Source organism: Xyrauchen texanus, chromosome 2, assembly GCF_025860055.1.
Source record: "Xyrauchen texanus isolate HMW12.3.18 chromosome 2, RBS_HiC_50CHRs, whole genome shotgun sequence".
In the NCBI taxonomy this organism is placed as follows: Eukaryota; Metazoa; Chordata; class Actinopteri; order Cypriniformes; family Catostomidae; genus Xyrauchen; species Xyrauchen texanus.
Window position 1 is genome coordinate 34,990,895 of NC_068277.1, and position 21,436 is coordinate 35,012,330.

The window sequence follows — 21,436 nt, forward strand, 5'->3', positions numbered from 1 at the left end:
GGTCATATAAAGGCCTTAAACGGTTTTCCATTATCGGGGTAAAAAGCAAAGGACGGCCGGCACAGGTAAATATGCAAACCATGCATAGTTTGATTTGTATTAGTTATGTTTTGGTAGAACAGCATATGTTTGCAAGTCTAAAAGGTGCAGCAGATGGTAAATGAATGGTAATAAAATAGCTAACGAGATAATACAATTGTAAAACATTGCTAATATTATAAGTGGACCACAAAGAAAAACATTAAATGATAAATCCCTATAATCCCAAGGCTGATCTTTACACTTGCACATACAGACAACAAACTATATTACATTAACTCTTCCGTTAACAGCTAAGAAATCAGTTTGAGAATTTGTTGATAGTCCATAGCAGACCATCTATACTAAACTACATAGGTGAAGAGAACATTAAGGAAGCTTAAACAAGAACACTCTCAATATCATAAAACTTTTTTCTATCTATGCAGGCTACCTGTGCTGCATTATAAGAACAGCAAGTGAATCCATCAAATGCATTTGAAAACCCTCTTAAGCCGCCTGCTTCTCTTTGTAAAACTATTGCCTGCATGTGCACCCAGCAGTAGGTTGGCAGGGCAGGATCTATATTTTTCTGTCTGGCACATGCAGACATAAGCACACCCTTCCAAGTGGCACAGATATGGGGCATTGCCTCATCCCACATTGGGCATCCACACAAACATAAGCACACACCAGGTGCTCAGGCCCACTTTCACTCCCCTCATTTATAGAACATAACTTGTGATGTACAAATTAAGAGTTAGTGTTTACAGGCTCTAGTGAAAGTGGCCTCCTGCAGTTTGAATAAAAGAGGGACTTTGGACTGGCAATAAGAAGCAGATGTTGGGCAAAGGGCTATCATTAGCTAGTTTCCCCTTTACATGAAAAGGTGAGCTATTACACAAGAAAATAAATTCACAAATAAACAGCGAAGAAAAGGCCTGCTGTTCAGTGGAACAACCAGAGTAGGAGATGAGAAAATGATGGAGGGAATTTTTGAGGACACACAATTTATGTGCAAAAATCCCATACTGTCAGAATACAATCTGAATTCATGAAGGACATAATTCTCGACCAGTAAACCAGTAAGTCCTTTAGTTAAGCATACAAGTAGAATGAATAGATTCCGGACATACTTTATAAGGGGACGTGGTTATTGACACATGACCTGAATATATGACGGAACAACAACAACTGCAAAAAATAATCTACACTGGTTTTGTTAAACAAGCTATATTTAAGCAGAAGGAACCACTTTCTTGGTATATATATATATATATATATATATATATATATATATATATATATATATATATATATATATATATATATATATATATATATATATATATATATATACACACACACACACACACACACACACATACGCCTAAAGGATTATTAGGAACACCGGTTCAATTTCTCATTAATGCAATTATCTAATCAACCAATCACATGGCAGTTGCTTCAATGCATTTAGGGGTGTGGTCCTGGTCAAGACAATCTCCTGAACTCCAAACTGAATGTCAGAATGGGAAAGAAAGGTGATTTAAGCAATTTTGAGCGTGGCATGGTTGTTGGTGCCAGACGGGCCGGTCTGAGTATTTCACAATCTGCTCAGTTACTGGGATTTTCACGCTACAACCATTTCTAGGGTTTACAAAGAATGGTGTGAAAAGGGAACAACATCCAGTATGCGGCAGTCCTGTGGGCTGAAAATGCCTTGTTGATGCTAGAGGTCAGAGGAGAATGGGCCGACTGATTCAAGCTGATAGAAGAGCAACATTGCCTGAAATAACCACTCGTTACAACCGAGGTATGCAGCAAAGCATTTGTGAAGCCACAACACGCACAACCTTGAGGCGGATGGGCTACAACAGCAGAAGACCCCACCGGTACCACTCATCTCCACTACAAATAGGAAAAAGAGGCTACAATTTGCAAGAGCTCACCAAAATTGGACAGTTGAAAACTGGAAAAATGTTGCCTGGTCTGATGAGTCTCGATTTCTGTTGAGACATTCAGATGGTAGAGTCAGAATTTGGCGTAAACAGAATGAGAACATGGATCCATCATGCCTTGTTACCACTGTGCAGGCTGCTGGTGGTGGTGTAATGGTGTGGGGGATGTTTTCTTGGCACACTTTAGGCCCCTTAGTGCCAATTGGGCATTGTTTAAATGCCTGAGTATTGTTTCTGTTAAACTGCCTGAGTATTGTTTCTGACCATGTCCATCCCTTTATGGCCACCATGTACCCATCCTCTGATGGCTACTTCCAGCAGGATAATGCACCATGTCACAAAGCTCGAATCATTTCAAATTGGTTTCTTGAACATGACAATGAGTTCACTGTACTAAAATGGCCCCCACAGTCACCAGATCTCAACCCAATAGAGCATCTTTGGATGTGCATCCCACAAATCTCCATCAACTGCAAGATGCTATCCTATCAATATGGGCCAACATTTCTAAAGAATGCTTTCAGCACCTTGTTGAATCAATGCCACGTAGAATTAAGGCAGTTCTGAAGGCAAAAGGGGGTCAAACACAGTATTAGTATGGTGTTCCTAATAATCCTTTAGGTGAGTGTATATATATCACTTACAGTTGAAAAGAGCTTTCCAAATCATGTTTCAACAGCAGTCTTTAAATCTAGCATTTTTGTACACAATACCTTCTCAGCTCCTGAGGGATTACGGGTTCGGAAAGTGTCCAGTCGTTCCGCACTTCAAAATAAGGAAGGGAAGTAAAAAATGTGATTCAAATAATTCAACTTTTTTCAAATGAATTTGACTTATTGTTAAGCCTACTAAGGCTCAAAATTGAATGGATGCCACTTAAAACTGAAGCGTTGATGTCTAGGTTACAAGGTCAATCTTATGTTTATTCACAGCTTTTCTGAGCCAGTCCTATTATTATTGATCACATTGGTTGTTGATTATATATCACCACTGATCAGCAAAAAGCTAACAAGATCAACCCTTATGAATGTGCCAGATCTCCCCGAGTTCCACAATTGTCAAACACACACACGCACACGCACACACATGCACACACTGATAAACAAATTGAAAACTGGTGTTTAAATCAGTTAGCCATGTAGCTGACCCGGACGTGATGCATTTGACATTTGAAATACAATAAGTGGATATAAACACAAGGGCTTGGTATCACCAACAAAGTCCCTACTGTATATGATAAGCATTACGATACAGAGGCCACGATACGATATGTATTGCGATACGCGTTTATGGTGATGTGGCCGTGGCAGAGCAGTGTTTGTGGAGAGCGAGGCCACGAGAGGAAGAGTGGTAAGGATTGACACCTGGGGGGAATTATCTCGAACAGATGTTTTGTGTTTCACTGAGAGCTGGAGAGAGATAAAGAGCAGCCAGAGCTGCAGGTGGGGGAGAAAGGGACCAGAGTCCTACAATGGCAAGAACTGCAGTGACAGTGCGCGCTTCTCTTAGTTTATTTGAGCTGCTGAGTTTGTTGTGTGTGCACTGAAAAGCAACACAAAATTAATAACCTGAAAGTGGGTAAGCTGGCTCCCACTTCTTCATTTCCCCTAAACTGACCTGAATGTTTCACAGTGGTGCCGAAACCCAGGAAGAGGATGTTATCACCGTTATAATGTCCTTGCCACTGGCCGAGGTGTTCAAGATCCTCGCTGGCATCCACCAAACAAGGTGAAAGAAAAGTGGTTCCAGATGCTCCTTCAGGCCCAGGATGAGGGCCAGTAGGTGTTAGCACCACAGGGGGAAACTTAAGCCACAACTCCAGCCACAGCTTTGGCCATCCCCCATGTCACACTTGTTAAGATGGTCCAGCAGGATGACAGATCATAACTTGACTACTGAGAGGGATGGCGGAGTAGAATCAGTGCTACCGCTCGGTGTTGCTGAATGAGGTCGTCCAGCTGGCTGGAGGACCACTTGGCGGTGTATGTTGTTGGATGGGACAGCTCACTCTTGCTCTCTCTCACTCACTCCCCGGAAACATGAAGTTGTTTCCCCAAAACCGGCTCCACAGTCATGGGAACTTTTAACCCACAGGTTCCACCATCTCTCTCCACTCTCCTCCCCAGGTTGGTGAATCCGCTGCTGCTGGTGTGGGTGGGAAGTCTGGGCCAGTCTGCTGGAGTTGCAGGGAAACTGGGCATTTCCAGGACTGATGCCCCATGATGGAGGTGGCGGCATTGGTCTGAATCCCCGATGTGCCACAGGCCACCCCAATCGAGCTGGAGCGTACCGGACACCAGTGAGTATTAAGGGGGTACATACCAAGCCTTCGTGGATTCAGGTTATAATCAAACCTCCATTCACCAAAGCTTTATTTAATTTGAGTTTTTGGATACAGGCCGGTGGGTCAAGGTAAGGTGTGTGCAGGGGATTTTCAAAGTTACCCTTTGGTGATAGTCATTATTCAATTTAGGGGACAAAAGCAGTATTGAGGCTGCGGTTAGACCCCTAATTTTGGGTACGAATTGGCCTGAATTTACAACTTTATTGAAGGGAATAAGTCTGGATGTGTCTTGCAACAACGCATCTCTGTGTGAAGTTTGCGATTTGCAGGCTGGGGAGGCGATGCCAGGGCCGTTTACATCAGCTCCTGTTTCTATTGGCCTGGCATTCACTGGGATGTTTGCCGGTGATGTGTGACATGCCATGAATGTCAGCCAGTGAATCCGCCGGCAACTCCAAGAGCACCATTGCACCCCCAATATGTTCTTGACCTGAGACCAAAACTCAGGCACTGTGCCGGCTGTATAATAGGGGTACTGGACTATGGGAATTTATATCAGGAAATAGTCTTTGCTCAGTAAATCAAGCTCTAAATTACTATCCAAGTGGCAAGGACCCTTTGAGGTCACACGGCGAGTCTTACTCACCCTCGTATGTAATATCCACCAAGCCTCCACAGCAGATCTTTGGCATTTAACGCACCTCAGTTGAGAGAACGATACCGATTACTGAACTAACTTTTAGTTTTAGATTTTTTTTAGCCAGCTTTATCCAATTCATATTCACAATCCATGTACAATAAAATGTGAACTGCTGAATTTAAAGTCAGAGCAACTCCTGAGATTGCCTGAGATCATTTGTAGCATTAAAATAAAGAAAGAAACAGTCTGCAGGACACTGACAGAGAAGAAAGAAATCTTTGTGTGCCTGTTCTGTGAGAAGCGCTAGTGGAGGGCTCGTGAGCAGCAGCCCGCCATTGAACGAATCAGACACACCCACCAACCACTTTTCTTTCATCTGCTCTTTAAAATATAATCAAATTATTCCTTCAAGTGTGCAGCTTTGTGTCTAAGCAACAAAATATCTTGTCAAATGTCACTCTTGCCATGATCCAACCTGGTATTAACACCCATCTCTGGAGATCCAATTGGAAGTAGACAGCACAAAATACAGGCCAATGGAAAGTTAACTAAATTACACTTGTTCTATAGGTAAACGCCTTTTGGTTCAGTTCATACCATGGTTGAGGGTAAAAGAAGCTAATATCGCTGGCTGCATCTTGACATATGTACTAGTAGATGGAGGTTCATAATGGATTTGCAGATACGCAAAAAATGCACATATATTTTAGATATTAGTTTTGCTGGCAGTAGCAAGTTTCACTCAATTTTAATTTGGTGGTCTACTACTGCTCAGATAATAGAAGCAGCCATCTTGTGTCGCATGATAGATGTGATAGGCTACACCCAAACTTTCAAAGTGCTGCATAATATTGATATGTGCATCGGCACGCAGAACATAACGATTTATGGTCATATTGAATCGTTGTGTATTGTTGTATTTTGAACACAGCTCTACTAAAGACACAAACTAAATGTTAAAAAGATAGTGGTACAAAAAATTAAGTAATTGTTCTCTTTCTAACATTCCTTTGGTATCTCACTAAGGGAAAGCCTCAGGGGTGACCGATTGAAGAAGCACTAATTGACAACGTCAGTCAGAGTGACAGACCAAGCTGTAGTGATCAGGGAGTCCTGCCTCCCTTGTATATAGACCGCTGTTTCTCGCTCTCTTCCCCATGAAGTTTGTGGAAGATGAACTCATCAGATGCATTATTGGAATTGTTGCTCAACAGTTTACAGACAAAGCCACAAGGTAACGTCACAAATGAGATTCAATCTTGCTGTTTGCTGGGTGAATTATTCTCGAGTGTGTAAAACGAGCACATCAAGTATTTTAATTCTTGTGAATTATATATACAGTATCTCACAAAAGTGAGTACACCCCTCACATTTTTGTAAATATTTGATTATATCTGACAACACTGAAGAAATGACACATTGCTACAATGTAAAGTAGTGAGTGTACAGCTTGTATGGGGTACTCACTTTTGTTACCAGAGGTTTAAACATTAACGGCTGTGTGTTGAATTATTTTGAGGGGACAGCAAATTTACACTGTTATACAAGCTGTACACACTACTTTACATTGTAACAAAGTGTCATTTCTTCAGTGTTGTCACATGAAAAGATATAATCAAATATTTACACAAATGTGAGGGGTGTACTCACTCGACTTCTTTGTTACCATTGTGGATTATTCTGTTTTACTGGCTTCTGCAATTCCTCTGTTTCCTGTCTCTGATATAATATATACAGTGCATCCAGAAATTATAAAAAGCGCTTCACTTTTTCCACATTTTGTTATGTTACAGCCTTATTCCGAAATGGATTAAATTCATTATTTTCCTCAAAATTCTCAACGTGAACAACTCTGTGAATGCTCTTGAGTGGCCCAGCCACAGCACAGTCTTGAACCTGATTGAACATCTCTGGAGAGATCTGAAAATGGCTGTGCACCGATGCTCCCCATCCAACCTGATTGAGCTTGAGAGGTCCTGCAAAGAAGAATTTGAGAAATTGCCCAAAAATAGGTGTGCCAAGCTTGTAGCATCATACACAAAAAGACTTCCGAGTCTGTAATTGGTGCCAAAGATGCTTCAACAAAGTATTGAGCAAAGGCTGTGAATACTTGTTTTGTTTTTTATTTTTAATAAATTTGCAAAGATTTCAAACAAACTTCTTTCATGTTTTCATTGTGGGGTATTGTTTGTAGAATTTTTAAGAAAATTATGAATTTAATCAATTTTGGAATAAGGCTGTAACATAACAAAATGTGGAAAAGTGAAACGCTGTGAATACTTTCCGGATGCACTGTATATAAATACATCAGAGGCAGGAAACAGAGGAATGGCAGAAGTCAGTTAAGCAGAATAATCCACAATGGTAACAAAGAAGTCAAAATCCAAAATCAAAATCCAAACAAAAGTAGGTAAAATGCACAAAGTAATTAACTTGGAAGAAAACAAGAGAATCCACTGGAGGTAATGCTTGAGAACATGCTATCAAACAAAGACTCAAAGAAACAAGGTGAGAGCACAACTTAAATACATCAAACAGAAGGAGACACAGGTGAGGCAAATGAACACTAATTACAGGGAAGGACAGGCAGAAAAACATGGGTAGAGGACGACCTCAAGTGGCAGAAACAGGAACTAAAATCAGGGATCATGACAAATCCAGTATTTTAGAGATTTTTCAGTTTGAGCTACGCAAGTTGAACACGCTGAACACCGGCATAATTGACCGCTTCAAAATGGGGTAAATACCTCATTAAAAATATCCATATACATGAGATTTATCACCATTGCCACAACATACTGTATATTTAATAAAGCAACTTACATCTGCACAGTTAAGTGACTGAACAGGTGAGCTTGAACTAAATGATGCGCTAGTCAGAACATGTGTAATTTGCGTTGCGTAACGTGTTGTGAACCAAGGTGGGTAGTAACTCGATACATTTACTTGTGAAACATTTTGTGGAAAATGTTACTTTTAGAGTAGTTTAAAAGTGGGTACATTTTACTCTCACTCAAGTAAATTTCTAATAATTTTTTTTAACTTTTACAATGTGTGGCGTTACTGTTGTTACATTACTGGGTTTAATTTGAATGAATGTGTAATTTATTGAGAGATTATTGAATGGGACTTTTACGACAGCGGAAGTTCACAACTGCGCATGATGAGACGCTCCCACTTGAGTGATGAGACTGGCATTCAATTCATCAGTGCAGCAGTATCAAACTCTTCAAAGTGAAACACTTTCTGCACTCCACACAGTGAAAAAAAATTATAGTTCCGTCATGCAGTGCCTTCTTTTAACACCAAGACAAGATATTTCAAGATTAAAGTCACAGCTCCAAATTCAGGCAGCACGTTGAGGTAAAATTTGGCTCCAATTCTAACGCAGGCTTTTCTGTGTAATGAGGTGGTCATTTTCAGGGTGAATCAGTTTTTAAGTGTACATTTTAAAAATCAGTGCAGCAATATATCTGTGTGCTTTGTCCCACATGTTATAAGCAGTATTTATGCATTTACTCCGCGCCCTCACGGGGGTACTGGAAACTTCACAGCTACGTCAGGCGGATTAACTGTATAAATCCATGTAAAAATCCAAGTGAAGTGTAAATTGCTGCCATTCGCCTGATCGAACAGACAGCATTTCTGCGCGTGGACAGCAAAGTGCGCGTGATGTTCACAAGGCAATCGTCGCGACGAAAGTGGCTGTGTCCGCAATCGTTCACTATTTCCTAAATAGTGAATGGCAGTTAGTGCACTATATCTCAGCAGTAAGTGAACGAAATGAGTGAATTCGGACGTGACTGTTGGAGCTCTGGTGCAGAAATGTCACATATGACACGTTTTTTATTCTGATTAAATAATACACAAATACAATAAATCTTAATTCAGTTTGTCATGTTTAATATATACTGTGTGTTAATCTTGTGTTAATCTCCATTTGATCAAATAAAGAGTACATTTTAGAAATGTATCAGTATGTTTTGTATCTCTATATGTTATTATGTTATTTTTATCCAGTAATGATTTGTCAAAAAGTAATTTACTACATTCAGAATAAAATAAAACATTGCAGGAGTGAAGGAAGCAGGAAACTCCTAGCTCGTATGTCTTCCCTGTGGTGGAGTGTGGGAAATGAACGGTCACCGAGTGTACTTGACATGTACATTGTGGGTAAGAATGAGTGAACAAAAGTAGGGAACAAGTGACTCACTCAGAATTCAGACACTCCTACAAGATAGTGAAAACTCGAAATAGTGCACTATATAGTGGATAGGGGTGGTTTCAGACACAGCGAGTGTTCCACGATCAGGGTTTGTAACCTACGTAGGTTGTGTACTCTGCATATAGAGAGTGGCGATACTGCTGTACAGAACTGACGATCTAAATACTTATGACACTGAAAACTGTAACTAGACTGAAATAAGAATCCACACAGGACTTTAAAAGCTATAAAATAGCAAAAGAAGGCATTAATAAAGTGTTATCTTGCTTTGGTTTATATTTCAGCATTATATAAAATGTCCTTGTGGGACATTTTCATGTTTTCACTGTAATAATTAATAGAAATGTTTCCAAACCTCTCTTCTTATTGACAAATTCATTCCATCTGACAAGAGCCCTTCAAGGGTTAGTTCACCCCAAAATTACAATTCTCATTACTTACTCACCCTCATGAAACCCCAGATGTGTATGACTTTCTTTCTTCTGCTGAACTTAAATGAAGATATTTAGAAGAATTTCTCAGCTCTGTAGGTCCATACATTTCAAGTGAATGGGTGGCAAACACAAGTCAGCATAAAAATAATCCATAAGACTCTAGTGGTTAAATCATTATCTTCAGAAGCAATATGATAGGTGTGGACGAGAAACAGATCACTTTCACATTCTTCTATGCATATCACCCTGTAACGTATTAAATGGAAAGGAGGCGGCGAGAACCGGCTTGACAATGTAAATAATATTTTAATTAACAACTTAAACAAAAGACAAAACACACACATATGACGGACATGTCCGTAAACGATCTCTCTCTCCGGCACGATCCTCTGCAGTCGACCTTTATCCCTCTCGGAGGCTTGATTAGCCTAATACGGGACCGGGTGTGTAGGATCACGACCCGGCCCCGCCCTCCGCCCTGCCACATTCCTTCCTTGTTCTCTCAGGCTGGAGAGCCCCCAGCATGATGTACATCTAGCAAAAAATATCAAATATTGATCTGTTTCTCACCCACACCTATCATATCACTCCTGAAGACATGGATTAAATGACTACTGTATTATGGATTACTTTTGTACTGCCTTTGTGTTCTTTTTGGAGCATCGAAAATTTGGCCTACTACAGAGCTAAAATGATCTTTTAAATTTGTGTTTTGAAGAAGAAATGAAATCATACTCATCTGGGATGGCATGAGGATGAGTACATGATGAGAGAATTTTCATTTTTGGGTAAAATATCCATTTATAGTGATAGCTCAGCCATAATTTAATATTCTGTCATAATTTCTCTACCCTCAAGTTGTTCCAAACCAGTGTGAGGCTTTGTATTATGTGGAACACAAAATATGTTAGACAGAATGTTACGGACAGACAGTCTCGGTAACCATTCACTTTCAATAAATATATAAAACATTCACAAAGTAAATCTCAGGCAAACATTCTGGCTAATATCTCCTTTGTGTTGTATGGAAGAAAGAAAGTCATACAGGTTTTGAACAACATGATGGTGAATGATGACAGAATTTCCATTAATAATAATAATTCTGTAGTACATGTTCAATGTGTATTATGGGATGGAATATAGGGGAGTAAACGTCCATTATGTCATTTGTGAAAGTAACGAGTTACTCACTACTTCGGTACTCTTTTAATTGGCTAATTTCTTACTCAAGTAATTACTTATGTTAGTACTTTTACTTGAGTAATTATGTTTTTGAAGTAATTGTACTTTTACTTAAGTACTGTTTTTGGCTACACCGCCCACCTCTGTTAAGTGAATACACTATTTCCGTAAGAATCATGCTACATGCAATATAATATCTTTTCACAGAAAATAAAAAAAGTCTCTAAAAGCAGGAAACATTCAGAATACAAACCAAAAAAGACAAATCAAAAAATTATTTTCTTAGCCCATTATACAATGCAAAAAGCATTTTTTTGATTTGTCTTTTTTGGTTTGTTTTCCAATATAAATATCTAAAACACCTTATTTACATTTACTTTAGCAGCTGTACTGCAGAAGAAAAAATTGTTATCTGAGAATTTTGAATATAATATTTAATTAATATTTAAATATAAAAAAAATCCTTACCACATGATACATTTACCTGAGAAGCAACATATAAGATATTTTATTTAGACTTGCTTTTAGAGCAAATATCTTGAAGATGAGTATATTTTTTTTCTTTACTGCACTGGTAGAAGTATGAACAAGTGATAAAATACACTCATCAAAATACACTTATATTTAAAATACATTCGCTTAAAGCAAGTCTTAATATCTTATATGTTGCTTCTCAGGTAATTGTAATGGTGTTTTAAGGATTTAGAAAAAAATACTTGATAAGAATAGGGTTTTTTGCAGTAAAAGTTTGTACAAATTTTTAATTAAATCAAACAATACAAATTCAAATAATTTCCCACTTTAATTCAGTGAATGCCTTTTAGAAATATTTTAAAAGATGATTTTGTCCTCTTTATTGTTAGTAAGCACGTTTAATACAACCTTTTAAGTCGAGGCAGAAGCTGAATAGTCAGTTAAGAGCTAACGATTAATCATTGCAATAATCTCCTGAATAGTCGAAAAATCGTTCTAATAATCGTTAGATTAGTTGATTATAAATATAATAGTTAGTTGCAGCACTACACTCTATAAAATCTTATTTTTTCCAAATAGAGGACAAAAACCTTGTCAAAATATGGAAGAGCACTGTAAAGTGTTAAAGGGAAAGGAGGCGGCGAAAAAAGGCTTCACAATATAAATAATAGTTTAATATAAAACTGAACCAAAAAGAAAAACACACACACACACACACACACACACACACACACACACACACACACACACACACACACACACACACACACACACACACACACACACACACACAGGTGTCGGACAGCTGCCCCTAAATCTCACTCTCTCTCTCGCACTGCCGTCCTCGGTCGGCCTTTATCCCTCTCGGAGGCTTGATTAGTCTGATTAGGAGCCGGGTGTGCAGCATCGCGACCCGGCCCCGCCATCCGCCCTGCCACAAGCAAATTAATAATCATCATAATATTGGCCTACTGTACATATTTATTTGGACAAATAAAATCAAATAAAAGAAGTTACCATGATCTCAAAGCTACTCCAGATACATTGACCAAAGAAAAACTTCCACAGAACAAGAACAAAGATGGTATTCACTCTGAAAATGTCAGTTTATTCAAAGGGTGAAACAAACTTCTAATTAAAATTCTTAATCAATGCAAATATGTTGTAAAGGAAATAAATATAAGGAATTTAGGGGCTGTGTGTGTATGAGTGTGGTGATGATATAAAGGTGAAAAGCTTCACAACAAACAAATCAACCTTAATCTTCGCATTGGATCAATGCAGCTGCTATAGGCCTCAGGGTAGCCTTATATTTCTCCTCAAACTTCATATTCACTCATTGATTTGCCTTTCAGAAAAGTATATCACTGAGCTCCAATGGGAGGCCTGATAGAGACAGGGGACAGGGTCAAGCACAGCTCGCACACACGTTAGCGTAATATTGATGTTCCAACAGAAAGAAATTACTAAATATCCAGATCAATATCTATTCCCTGCAACAGCCAGGCAATGAGGTGGCGAAAATAAATATACATCTTTATGACCACAAAAGCCATCATAATGAGAGAGCAGAATGAATGTTTCCCTTAAGGTGAAGTGTTTGATTAGCGGAGGCCAGAGGTGAGTGCCAATATGCTGATATAGGAAAACGAGAGTGATGGCTTGGGCCAGGAAGTGGCTGTGGAGATGAAAGCAGAGCAGGGCCGTATTGAAGTAAGGCCTGCTTGCACATGTTAATTAAGCTTTAAGTAATTTGTGATTTCTACACAGTATTTTCATCAGGTGTTAAGGGCTTAAACAAGGAACTTTACCATTCATTTATGTCAGCTAAATTTTTTATATTCTAAGAATGTAACGCTGCCCTCAACTTAAGAATAGGGAAGCACACATTTTCATAGTACCCTCAAACGTAAAGGTTTAATCATTGTCATTTGATCTAAATCCTATTTTTTAATCTTTCACACTTGTTTCATTTAAGGGGTCTGAGAACAGTTTGCAAGAATTTTGGCTTATACACTATGTGAACACTTCCAACATTTTCTATGCATTTTTTTTATATATATATATATATATATATACTTACCAGAAAATAATGTCATACAATCTAAAACATTGCTGTCATGATTGATTTGTAATTTTCAACCCACTCATATAATTAGACCAGATGTTACCTTAGTGAAAAGTTAAAATCAGCAGATTTCACAACAATTTTAATACAATATAAAATTCCAAATATTTAAGTTTGCATGGAATACAAACCCATTTAGCGTTAAGCGTCAAAGCAGCATTGGCCCAATAGTGGCAGTTCCATTAACTGGCCCGAAACTTTCTCACACTGGCCCAATCATTATTACTGAGCCCAGATTCTTGTTATTCCAAACATTTGGGACATAAAGCTTATTTGCATCAAAATGTCGGAGTTGAAGTGCACATGTAATCGAATTGAGCACTGTCTAGTAGACTATGTCATATAAAGGCTATTAATCAAACAACATTAACAAGGAAATTAAAAAACACACCACTTTTGGCCGAATAACTTGATTAGCTTTAAAAGTATTAATGTAATAGAATAAAACAGTGGCATTTTTAATAATAATATTTTTTTAAATATTGTTAGTTTTTTTATAATACTGACCCTTGATGTAGAGAGTGTGCTCATTTTTTAAATAATGCTTAGACTATTTCAAGTTTTTTCTAATGCCTGATTAGAAAAGGAGCCGGGGCTCACCCAGGGCCATTCAAGTGGAGTTTGCATGTTTACTCTGGATGCTCCAGTTTCCCCCACAGTCCAAAAACATGCAGGTCAAGTGAATTGGAGACTCTAAATTGCCCATAGGTGTGAGTGAACTTGTGAATGTCCTTTTCTGTGTGTGTTAGCCCTGTGATGGACTAGCCACCTGTCCAGGGTGATTCCCTACCTTCAGCCCGAGATTGCTGGGATAGGCTCCAGCATTACCTGCAACCCTACATAGAACAAGCGGCTATAGAGAATTGATGGATTGATAGATGGATGGATGATATAATGCAAGCTAATTAATTTAGACTAATGTTGTAGTGTACCTGAGACTTTATCAATAAAAATGGACCGAACTGACATCTGAACTCACAGGAACAGTGTGCAAGCAAATAACTTTTTTCTTTTTAACTTGGTTCACTTTTTGGTCTACTTAATTTTTTTTTAGATGTATTATTTAATTATTAATTTAAGAGGACCTGAGTGTGACAACACCCTAAATCTACTTCCTCTTTTAAAAAGATTAGACTAATGGAGTTGCCAGATCCGTCTTTTTTTCTTTTCTTTTTTGTAAAAACTCTTTTCACCAGGAGCTCAGTAGAAAACTTGATCATGGGTCTGGTGATCCTGGCGTTTTTACTTGTCATTTAGCAGATGGTTTTCCCAAAAGGTATGGATCAGCCTAGGCTTATTTACAGCACTGAGCCATTATAGACGACAGAGGTACACTCATCGTTCTGCTCCAACACATTCCAACACAACCATAAAAAGGCACAAGACCAGATAATGCCTTACCTTTTAATTAAACAAACACCTCTGCCTGTATTTAATCACTCAGTCCACACTCTCTCCCTCTCTCTCTCTCTCTGTGCATAGTAAAACAAATGAGACCTGAGTAAGGGGACATCGACTGACCCAGTCCTATAATCTGGACCGTCTAACTGCCATCCAATCCGTGGCTCTTAAATTACAGTCTCTGTGGGGTCTTCTGCAGGGCCTTTGGCTAGTGGACAGTGTGGACTGTGGGTGGCAGGTTGTGGCAGCATAAGAAGGACTGACATGGTGTTGCAGCAGTAAGTAATGTACGTGTGGATTAGCGGTATGATGGCCTGATCAATACAAGCGGCTGGAGCCATTTCGGAATGCAGCAGGAAACGACCCCCTATGGCAATAAAGCACGGTGTCCGCCTGCTACTTCATTTGCTGCCTCCATTAGTGTAATGGTATCATTATCAACTGTGGTAGTATTCTTTCTAACACACCCACCCGCTTTCTCTTCTTTCCCTCCCTCAGCCCCCCTCTTTTTCGGTCTTTTCAAATTTCAGAAATAGGAAGTCATAAGTCCCACTGCATTACCCCTTATTTTATTTTTTCTTCACCTTTCACTCGTTCTTTTTACATCACTCTGTCTCTGGATATAAATCTACCCCTAGTGTGGCTTGAACACGGGTCTGAATATGTATACCTGAGTTTGTTTTATGGGGCTGTCCAACACTGTTTCTCTATTATGGACTCATTAATAGGACGTAGGCATGCGGTCACGAACAGAGAGGACGAAAAACGATGGGGGGAGAAAAGCTGCTGATTACGCAGAAAGTGACACCACATACAGCTAAAACATCAGCTCAGACATGACAGAGGCTCGGCATTAGAACCTATAAATCATTATCTTAACAGTAATTTACAGAGGAACATTTTGTGGGGAAAATTGATTAATCTGGACTGGCTGTGTGGCCTCATAATCAGCCCTGAGCTGAAGCTAGCTGTTAATTTAACAGAATTGTCAAGAGGAACACAAACCATTTTAATGAGTGTTCAGGAATGAAATAGCCTAAACAGCTTGCTCCAGCAAACACATGAGCAAAGAAAGCCAATGAGTCGAGAAATCTCTGAATGATAGGCCAGGAGGAGTGAAAGCCTCCGAACATCTGGCAACCCTCTGTACTCCACACGCACACTGCTGTGATAAAACAATATGATGAGTTTTCTAATTCATAACTGTCAAGTCAAATCAAGTCAATTTTATTTGTATAGCGCCTTTCACAACACACATCGTTTCAAAGACGCTTTACAGAAGATCAGGCATTAACAGACAATAAAACTGTAATGTCTATAATGTCGATGAATCATCATTGTTAATAGTGTTTAAAAATAAGTAATTAAATAATAATTGTGACATTTTTTTGTAATAACTGTAACTGTGAAAAAAGAAAACCAACATACAGGGCCAAGTACCTGCCATCCCCTGTAAGTACAATAAGATGGTCAAAGTGGTATTCAATAATATGCAAGTTTGATCTTTGCAGTCGTTTTGGCAATGTGAACACCAACAACTTTGGTTGTAAAACATCCCTTGATCAACTTATAACCAGTGCTTTTGGGTTGAAGGCTATGTAAGGCCACTTCTAAAGAGATGAAGTCTTTAACATGCTATTAGCCAACAGTCTCCTTTTTGAGTAGGCTATAGCCTGATAATGGAAGTGGTCTTTTTATCATGCACATGTGCCACATATGCTTAGGAAATGCCCGGCAAAGCTGACCATAAGATAAAATAAAAATATTAAAAGATTGTATTTTTTTAGATGAATAGTTCACAGGCCATCTAATGACATCAGTCTATATCCCACTTATTGAGCACCAATGCACATGTTTATGGCTGAAACAACAGCATACTCCCTCTTATTTATTATTATTAGTCAGAGGTGGGTAGAGTAGCCAAAAACTTTACTCAAGTAAAAGTACAATTACTTAAAAGGGCCAGTAGTTATCTAGCTAGTGTTAGCATTACTCCTGTTCGTGTACTTTAAGTACCGATAGGACAGTGGTGTTAGACGCTGTACTGCCATCTATCCACGTGGATCAGCATGCTTGTCTCTGCTGCCTCTGCCAGCTTTGGATATATCAGTTGCATCTGCATCTGGAGTTTGAGGTAATTTCTCAAGTTATTACTACTATAATATAATTGCTTTGTCTAAAAACAAACGTTAGAATTTAAGTGAACAGACAAAGTCAAGGACAGATTATTATTGTCCTTCATATCAATAAACCTTTGGAGACTATCTACACTTCAATTTATTTGTAAAGATAGTTATTAGAGAACTGCTTAGCATAAAATAAACCTCAATTATCTAGCGATACAGAATGTTATGGTAAAGGAAAGATCAAATTTAGCATGTCCATGAATACTGTATTTGTCAAACTTGTTTTGCTTCCAAGCAATCAAGGTCATGGTTTACATAAAATCCACAAAAATCACTGTGCCAAGACACTAAACGAATTAAGACGTATGCCGTCCCTTATTATAGCTGTGATAAAGACCATTACACGATGCGTTTCGGTTGTGTTTGTAAACACAGCTGAAAACTGATACCATTTTAGAGAGTGCATTGTCTAAACAATTAATAACTCCTTACCTGTCCAACAAAAAGGAAACAACATTGGCATCACTACACATGTTTTTCTCATCATCAAACTTTCCACCTTGTGTAGGCCGTACTGATGTTTACTCTAGTTTTTTGTTTCTCTTTCTGTTTTAAGACCTTTTTCGCTTCTTCGGCAGTATTTGACTGAATCTCCTGTTGTCTCCGCTACTAAATCACGATAAAAAAATATATTCCATTGTGGGTTTTTTTGCTCTTCGAATCACCAAACAACACTGTTCAAAGCATAGCCAAGCTTATCTACATAGGCGGCAGCCAATGAGTGTGAGGATTCTCTTCTTTGACGTTTAGTGAAACACAGTGGGTCATGTGATTTCAACATGGCAAAATACATTGAAGGTGGTGATAAAAACACTTTTTATAGAAAACTGTTATGAGTGCAGTCTTCATCATGTGATGAACACCATTCAGATCACTCTTCACAAAAACACAATTCATTCGTAAATGTGTCAAACTTTTTAAATTAGCCCCAAATTACTGAACACACCTTTTAAAAAAAATAATTACTCAAGCAGAAGTAAAAGTAATAATGTTAAAAATGACTTGAAAGAGTAAGAAAGTATCCAATAAAAAGAAAACTCTTTCATCAGAATACAAATAAAGATTTTTAGAAGAATATCTCACCTCTGTTGGTCCATACAATGCAAGTGAATGATGACCAGAACATTGAAGCTCCAAAAAGCACGAGGCAGCATAAAAGTAATTCATACAACTCCAGTGATTTTCAGAAGAAATATGATAGGTAAAGTTGAGATACTCCCTTCCCAGTAGGTGGCAATATGCAAAAATAATTGAATTGCCAAAAACACAAAAAGACTGCAAAAGCAGAGATTAGTAAAAATGGATTTAAATATTGATCTGTTTCTCACCCACACTTTTCATATCTCTTCTGAAGACACAGATTGAACCAGTGTCATTTTAATTCTTTTAATGCTGCCTTTGTGCTTTCTGAGCTTCAAAATTGTGGTACCTATTCACTTGCATTCTATTAACTAACAGAACTGCCTTTTCTGTGGTGGAAACGCACAGACTAGTTCAACAATTCGCACCGGCCCAGAAATCCGCCCCCGAACCATGTCGGTGGTAAACGGCTTTCAGGGAGTCGGAGACTCCTCTGTCCCCCAAGGCAGCTGCAATAAACCGGAGGAACCCTGTGAAACATAGATTCCCTGCTGTCAGACATGATCCCAAAACATGCCATCAGAGAGAAAATACCAAATCTGAACAACAGAGAGAAAATGGAGAGCCTGCAGTCAGAGGAGTCTAAAACGTAGCTTCATAAACTAACTATCAAACGAATCCAGGCATTTTATACATTGGGCCTGCCTGGTAATGCAGAGCCTCCACCAATAGCTTGTTTGCAGTCACGTGATTCTTATGATGCCCGAAATTCAGATGGAGGACAAGAAGTGAAAAGCAGAATAGACGAGATGGAGGAAAGTCCGTACTGTACTAGTTTAGACGCGATTACGAGAGAAAGATGTAAACAGAAAATCAGAACATGTGTTGGACGTGATGCTTATGTTATGAATGAGCGATTTTTCAACTGAATTGAAATACTTGCCTGCCATCGAGGCGGTAGATATAAGCAACTACCTTGTCCTCCAGACATCATTCTACTCCAGAAAACAAATGAAAGCATACAAAAGCATGGAGGCATACAACTTTTTGTTAGTGGTTGGGTCAACGACCACGGTACCAAGGTGCATCACAATGACTGTCGTTTGGTTTTCGCCCGAGTGAGTAGCATTTCTTTTTTGTCCTGTGGATTAACCTAGCAACAAATATTAAACGCTGCGGCGCCTCTCGTGGTTAGTGTTACGGTTGTTTACGTGATTAGGTTAACCACTCTCAAATGTCTGTCCAAACTCCACTAAAGACATGGATCATCGCGAAACAAGACCGAGAATTCTTTGCATGGCAGGGTAAGTTATTTACGTTTGCCTGTAAATACTTTGTAATTAGCTTTGCTATAGTTACGTATTTTTGTTCAGTTACAGAGGTACAAACTCAAAGAGAAGAAAAAACAATTATTTTAATTTTACAAAATACAGAAACGGCCAACGTTACATAAACATAGCGACATAAGTTGTATTAATTTACCATTGACGAAGTGGTTGCTGCACACATGAGCATTATCTAACTTGGCTCCTCCAGACCGCAGACGCAGGTTTACAAAGCCATTTTTCCAGCATTTTCAGTCAATTTCTTGCATTTTCCCCCTTATGAACAACAACTTTGGTACACGATAAAAGCTCCTTGTGGTTTCTCTGTTTGAGCAACCATAAATGAAGCAAAACATGGGCATTTTGATTTTGTGATGGTGCTTTCCTACGTAGAAAACCACTTCCTGTCCTTCATCTGCATTTCGCGCCACAGCAACGCAGTGCCGTGACGTCATGTGCAAACAAGCTATTATTGATTGATCTGTATATGTATTTAAACTCAAATAAAAAATTTACTTCAAACAGTTAAGAAGCTTAAGTCGATCTAAATGTTTCATTTCCCTTCCCACATTAAATTGTATGAACTGAAATAAAAAATATAAACACGTTTATGACTCTTTATGATTACTTTAATGGCTTTTAAATCTAAGTTTTATTAAAAAAAAAAATTAAAAAAGTATATTTGTAAAGATGTTAGTGCAGCACTTTGAGATATTAGAGGCAAGACTTTTTGTCTTAACACAATTTTAACAGTCTCTATCCACCAAGGGGTCCTTGGCCTGATAAAGTTTGAAGACCCATAAACTAGTTAAAAAATCCCATTATATTGATATGTTGTTTACGGTCAATACACAGCACCTAAAACACAGACCAGATAATTCTGCCATCTAATTAAACATCAAGAAAAAAATTTATACAGACTATTATGCAAGTACATACTTTCAGACACGATAAGCTTCACACAGAGATGTGTGAACAAATGACACACTAAAAACAACACACTCAGGTAAATCTACAGCTGCAACTCAGGTTATGGACTGTTATTTATGACACAGAGTTAGTGTTAAATTAAAAACGCAGCCTATCCATTTCCAGAATAGCTCACCACGGACGAACCCCCCAGTCTAGTCATGAAGATATTTTTAGAAGACAAGGTGCAAACATGACACATACACTTGATAAATTAAATAAATAGAGGGAATGTTTATTTAGGTAGAGACAAACGCTTTGTGACAGACACATGAACGCGCATCTGTACTTTAATTCATTCACTACCACCATGATTCAACTCCAATGTAGCCACACAACACATTCCAGCGAAGTCAGTGAGTGACAGTCATGAGAAATAACTTCCCCCGCGCTGTGCTGTAACACACACTCATGTTCCGGACGACTGTGTACACATAGAGAAAGAAATCCTCCGATAAAAGAATGGAAACATTACACAAGCAATCAGCAGCATGAGATACACGCGCTTGTAATGAGCATACACCCAACAACGAGCGCGTTCAATACCACCCGAACACTCTGAACGGTGTCTTAGAAGTTCTATAACTACATGTGTTGATTGGCAAACTGAAAGAAAACTGCAAGCGATACCTTTCTCCTCTTTTCCCTCTCACTGTCATCCGATCTTTTCATGTTCCTGGGGTACTGTTTACGCTGCCTCGATTTCATTGCGCGCACTACTGGGATATGTAGTCTTTACTACGCTGTAATTATCATTGTAAATGTTGTTTTGTGGGTTTAAATACAAACTCGCTGATTTTGTAACAGATTTTAGGACACGTCTATAATAAGAGGCTTAGTTTAGTTGTTTAGCAGTGCTGAATTATTTTGAAATCGTCAACAGGATTTCGTTGATGACTACATTTCCCAGCCACGCTTGTAATTTGACTCAAACCGGAAATGGGAGAGATAAAAAGCTTTGAGCTGCAGTCTTTGATGAAAGAGGTTAGAAATAGATTTTTGCTTATGTAATCTTGAAATTGATGTTAAATTAATAATTTATTTCTAAATATGCAGGATATTTTGGTGATGTGTAAATACCTTATGATGGGACTCGTTCTGCTGGTAGTAAAGAAGTTGTGTGAGTCAC

At 38.5% G+C, this 21,436-nt stretch overlaps 1 protein-coding gene across 1 annotated transcript in view; it reads right to left on the minus strand.

Moving 5' to 3' along the window:
- LOC127618491 (alpha-ketoglutarate-dependent dioxygenase FTO-like) overlaps window positions 1–21,015 on the minus strand; it is a 219,122-nt gene extending 198,107 nt beyond the window's left edge. Inside the window, exon 1 of the mRNA XM_052090974.1 lies at window positions 20,938–21,015. Coding sequence (XP_051946934.1) covers window positions 20,938–21,015 — 78 coding nt within the window. The remainder of the gene's footprint in view (window positions 1–20,937) is intronic.
- Between the last annotated feature and the right edge of the window lie 421 nt (window positions 21,016–21,436).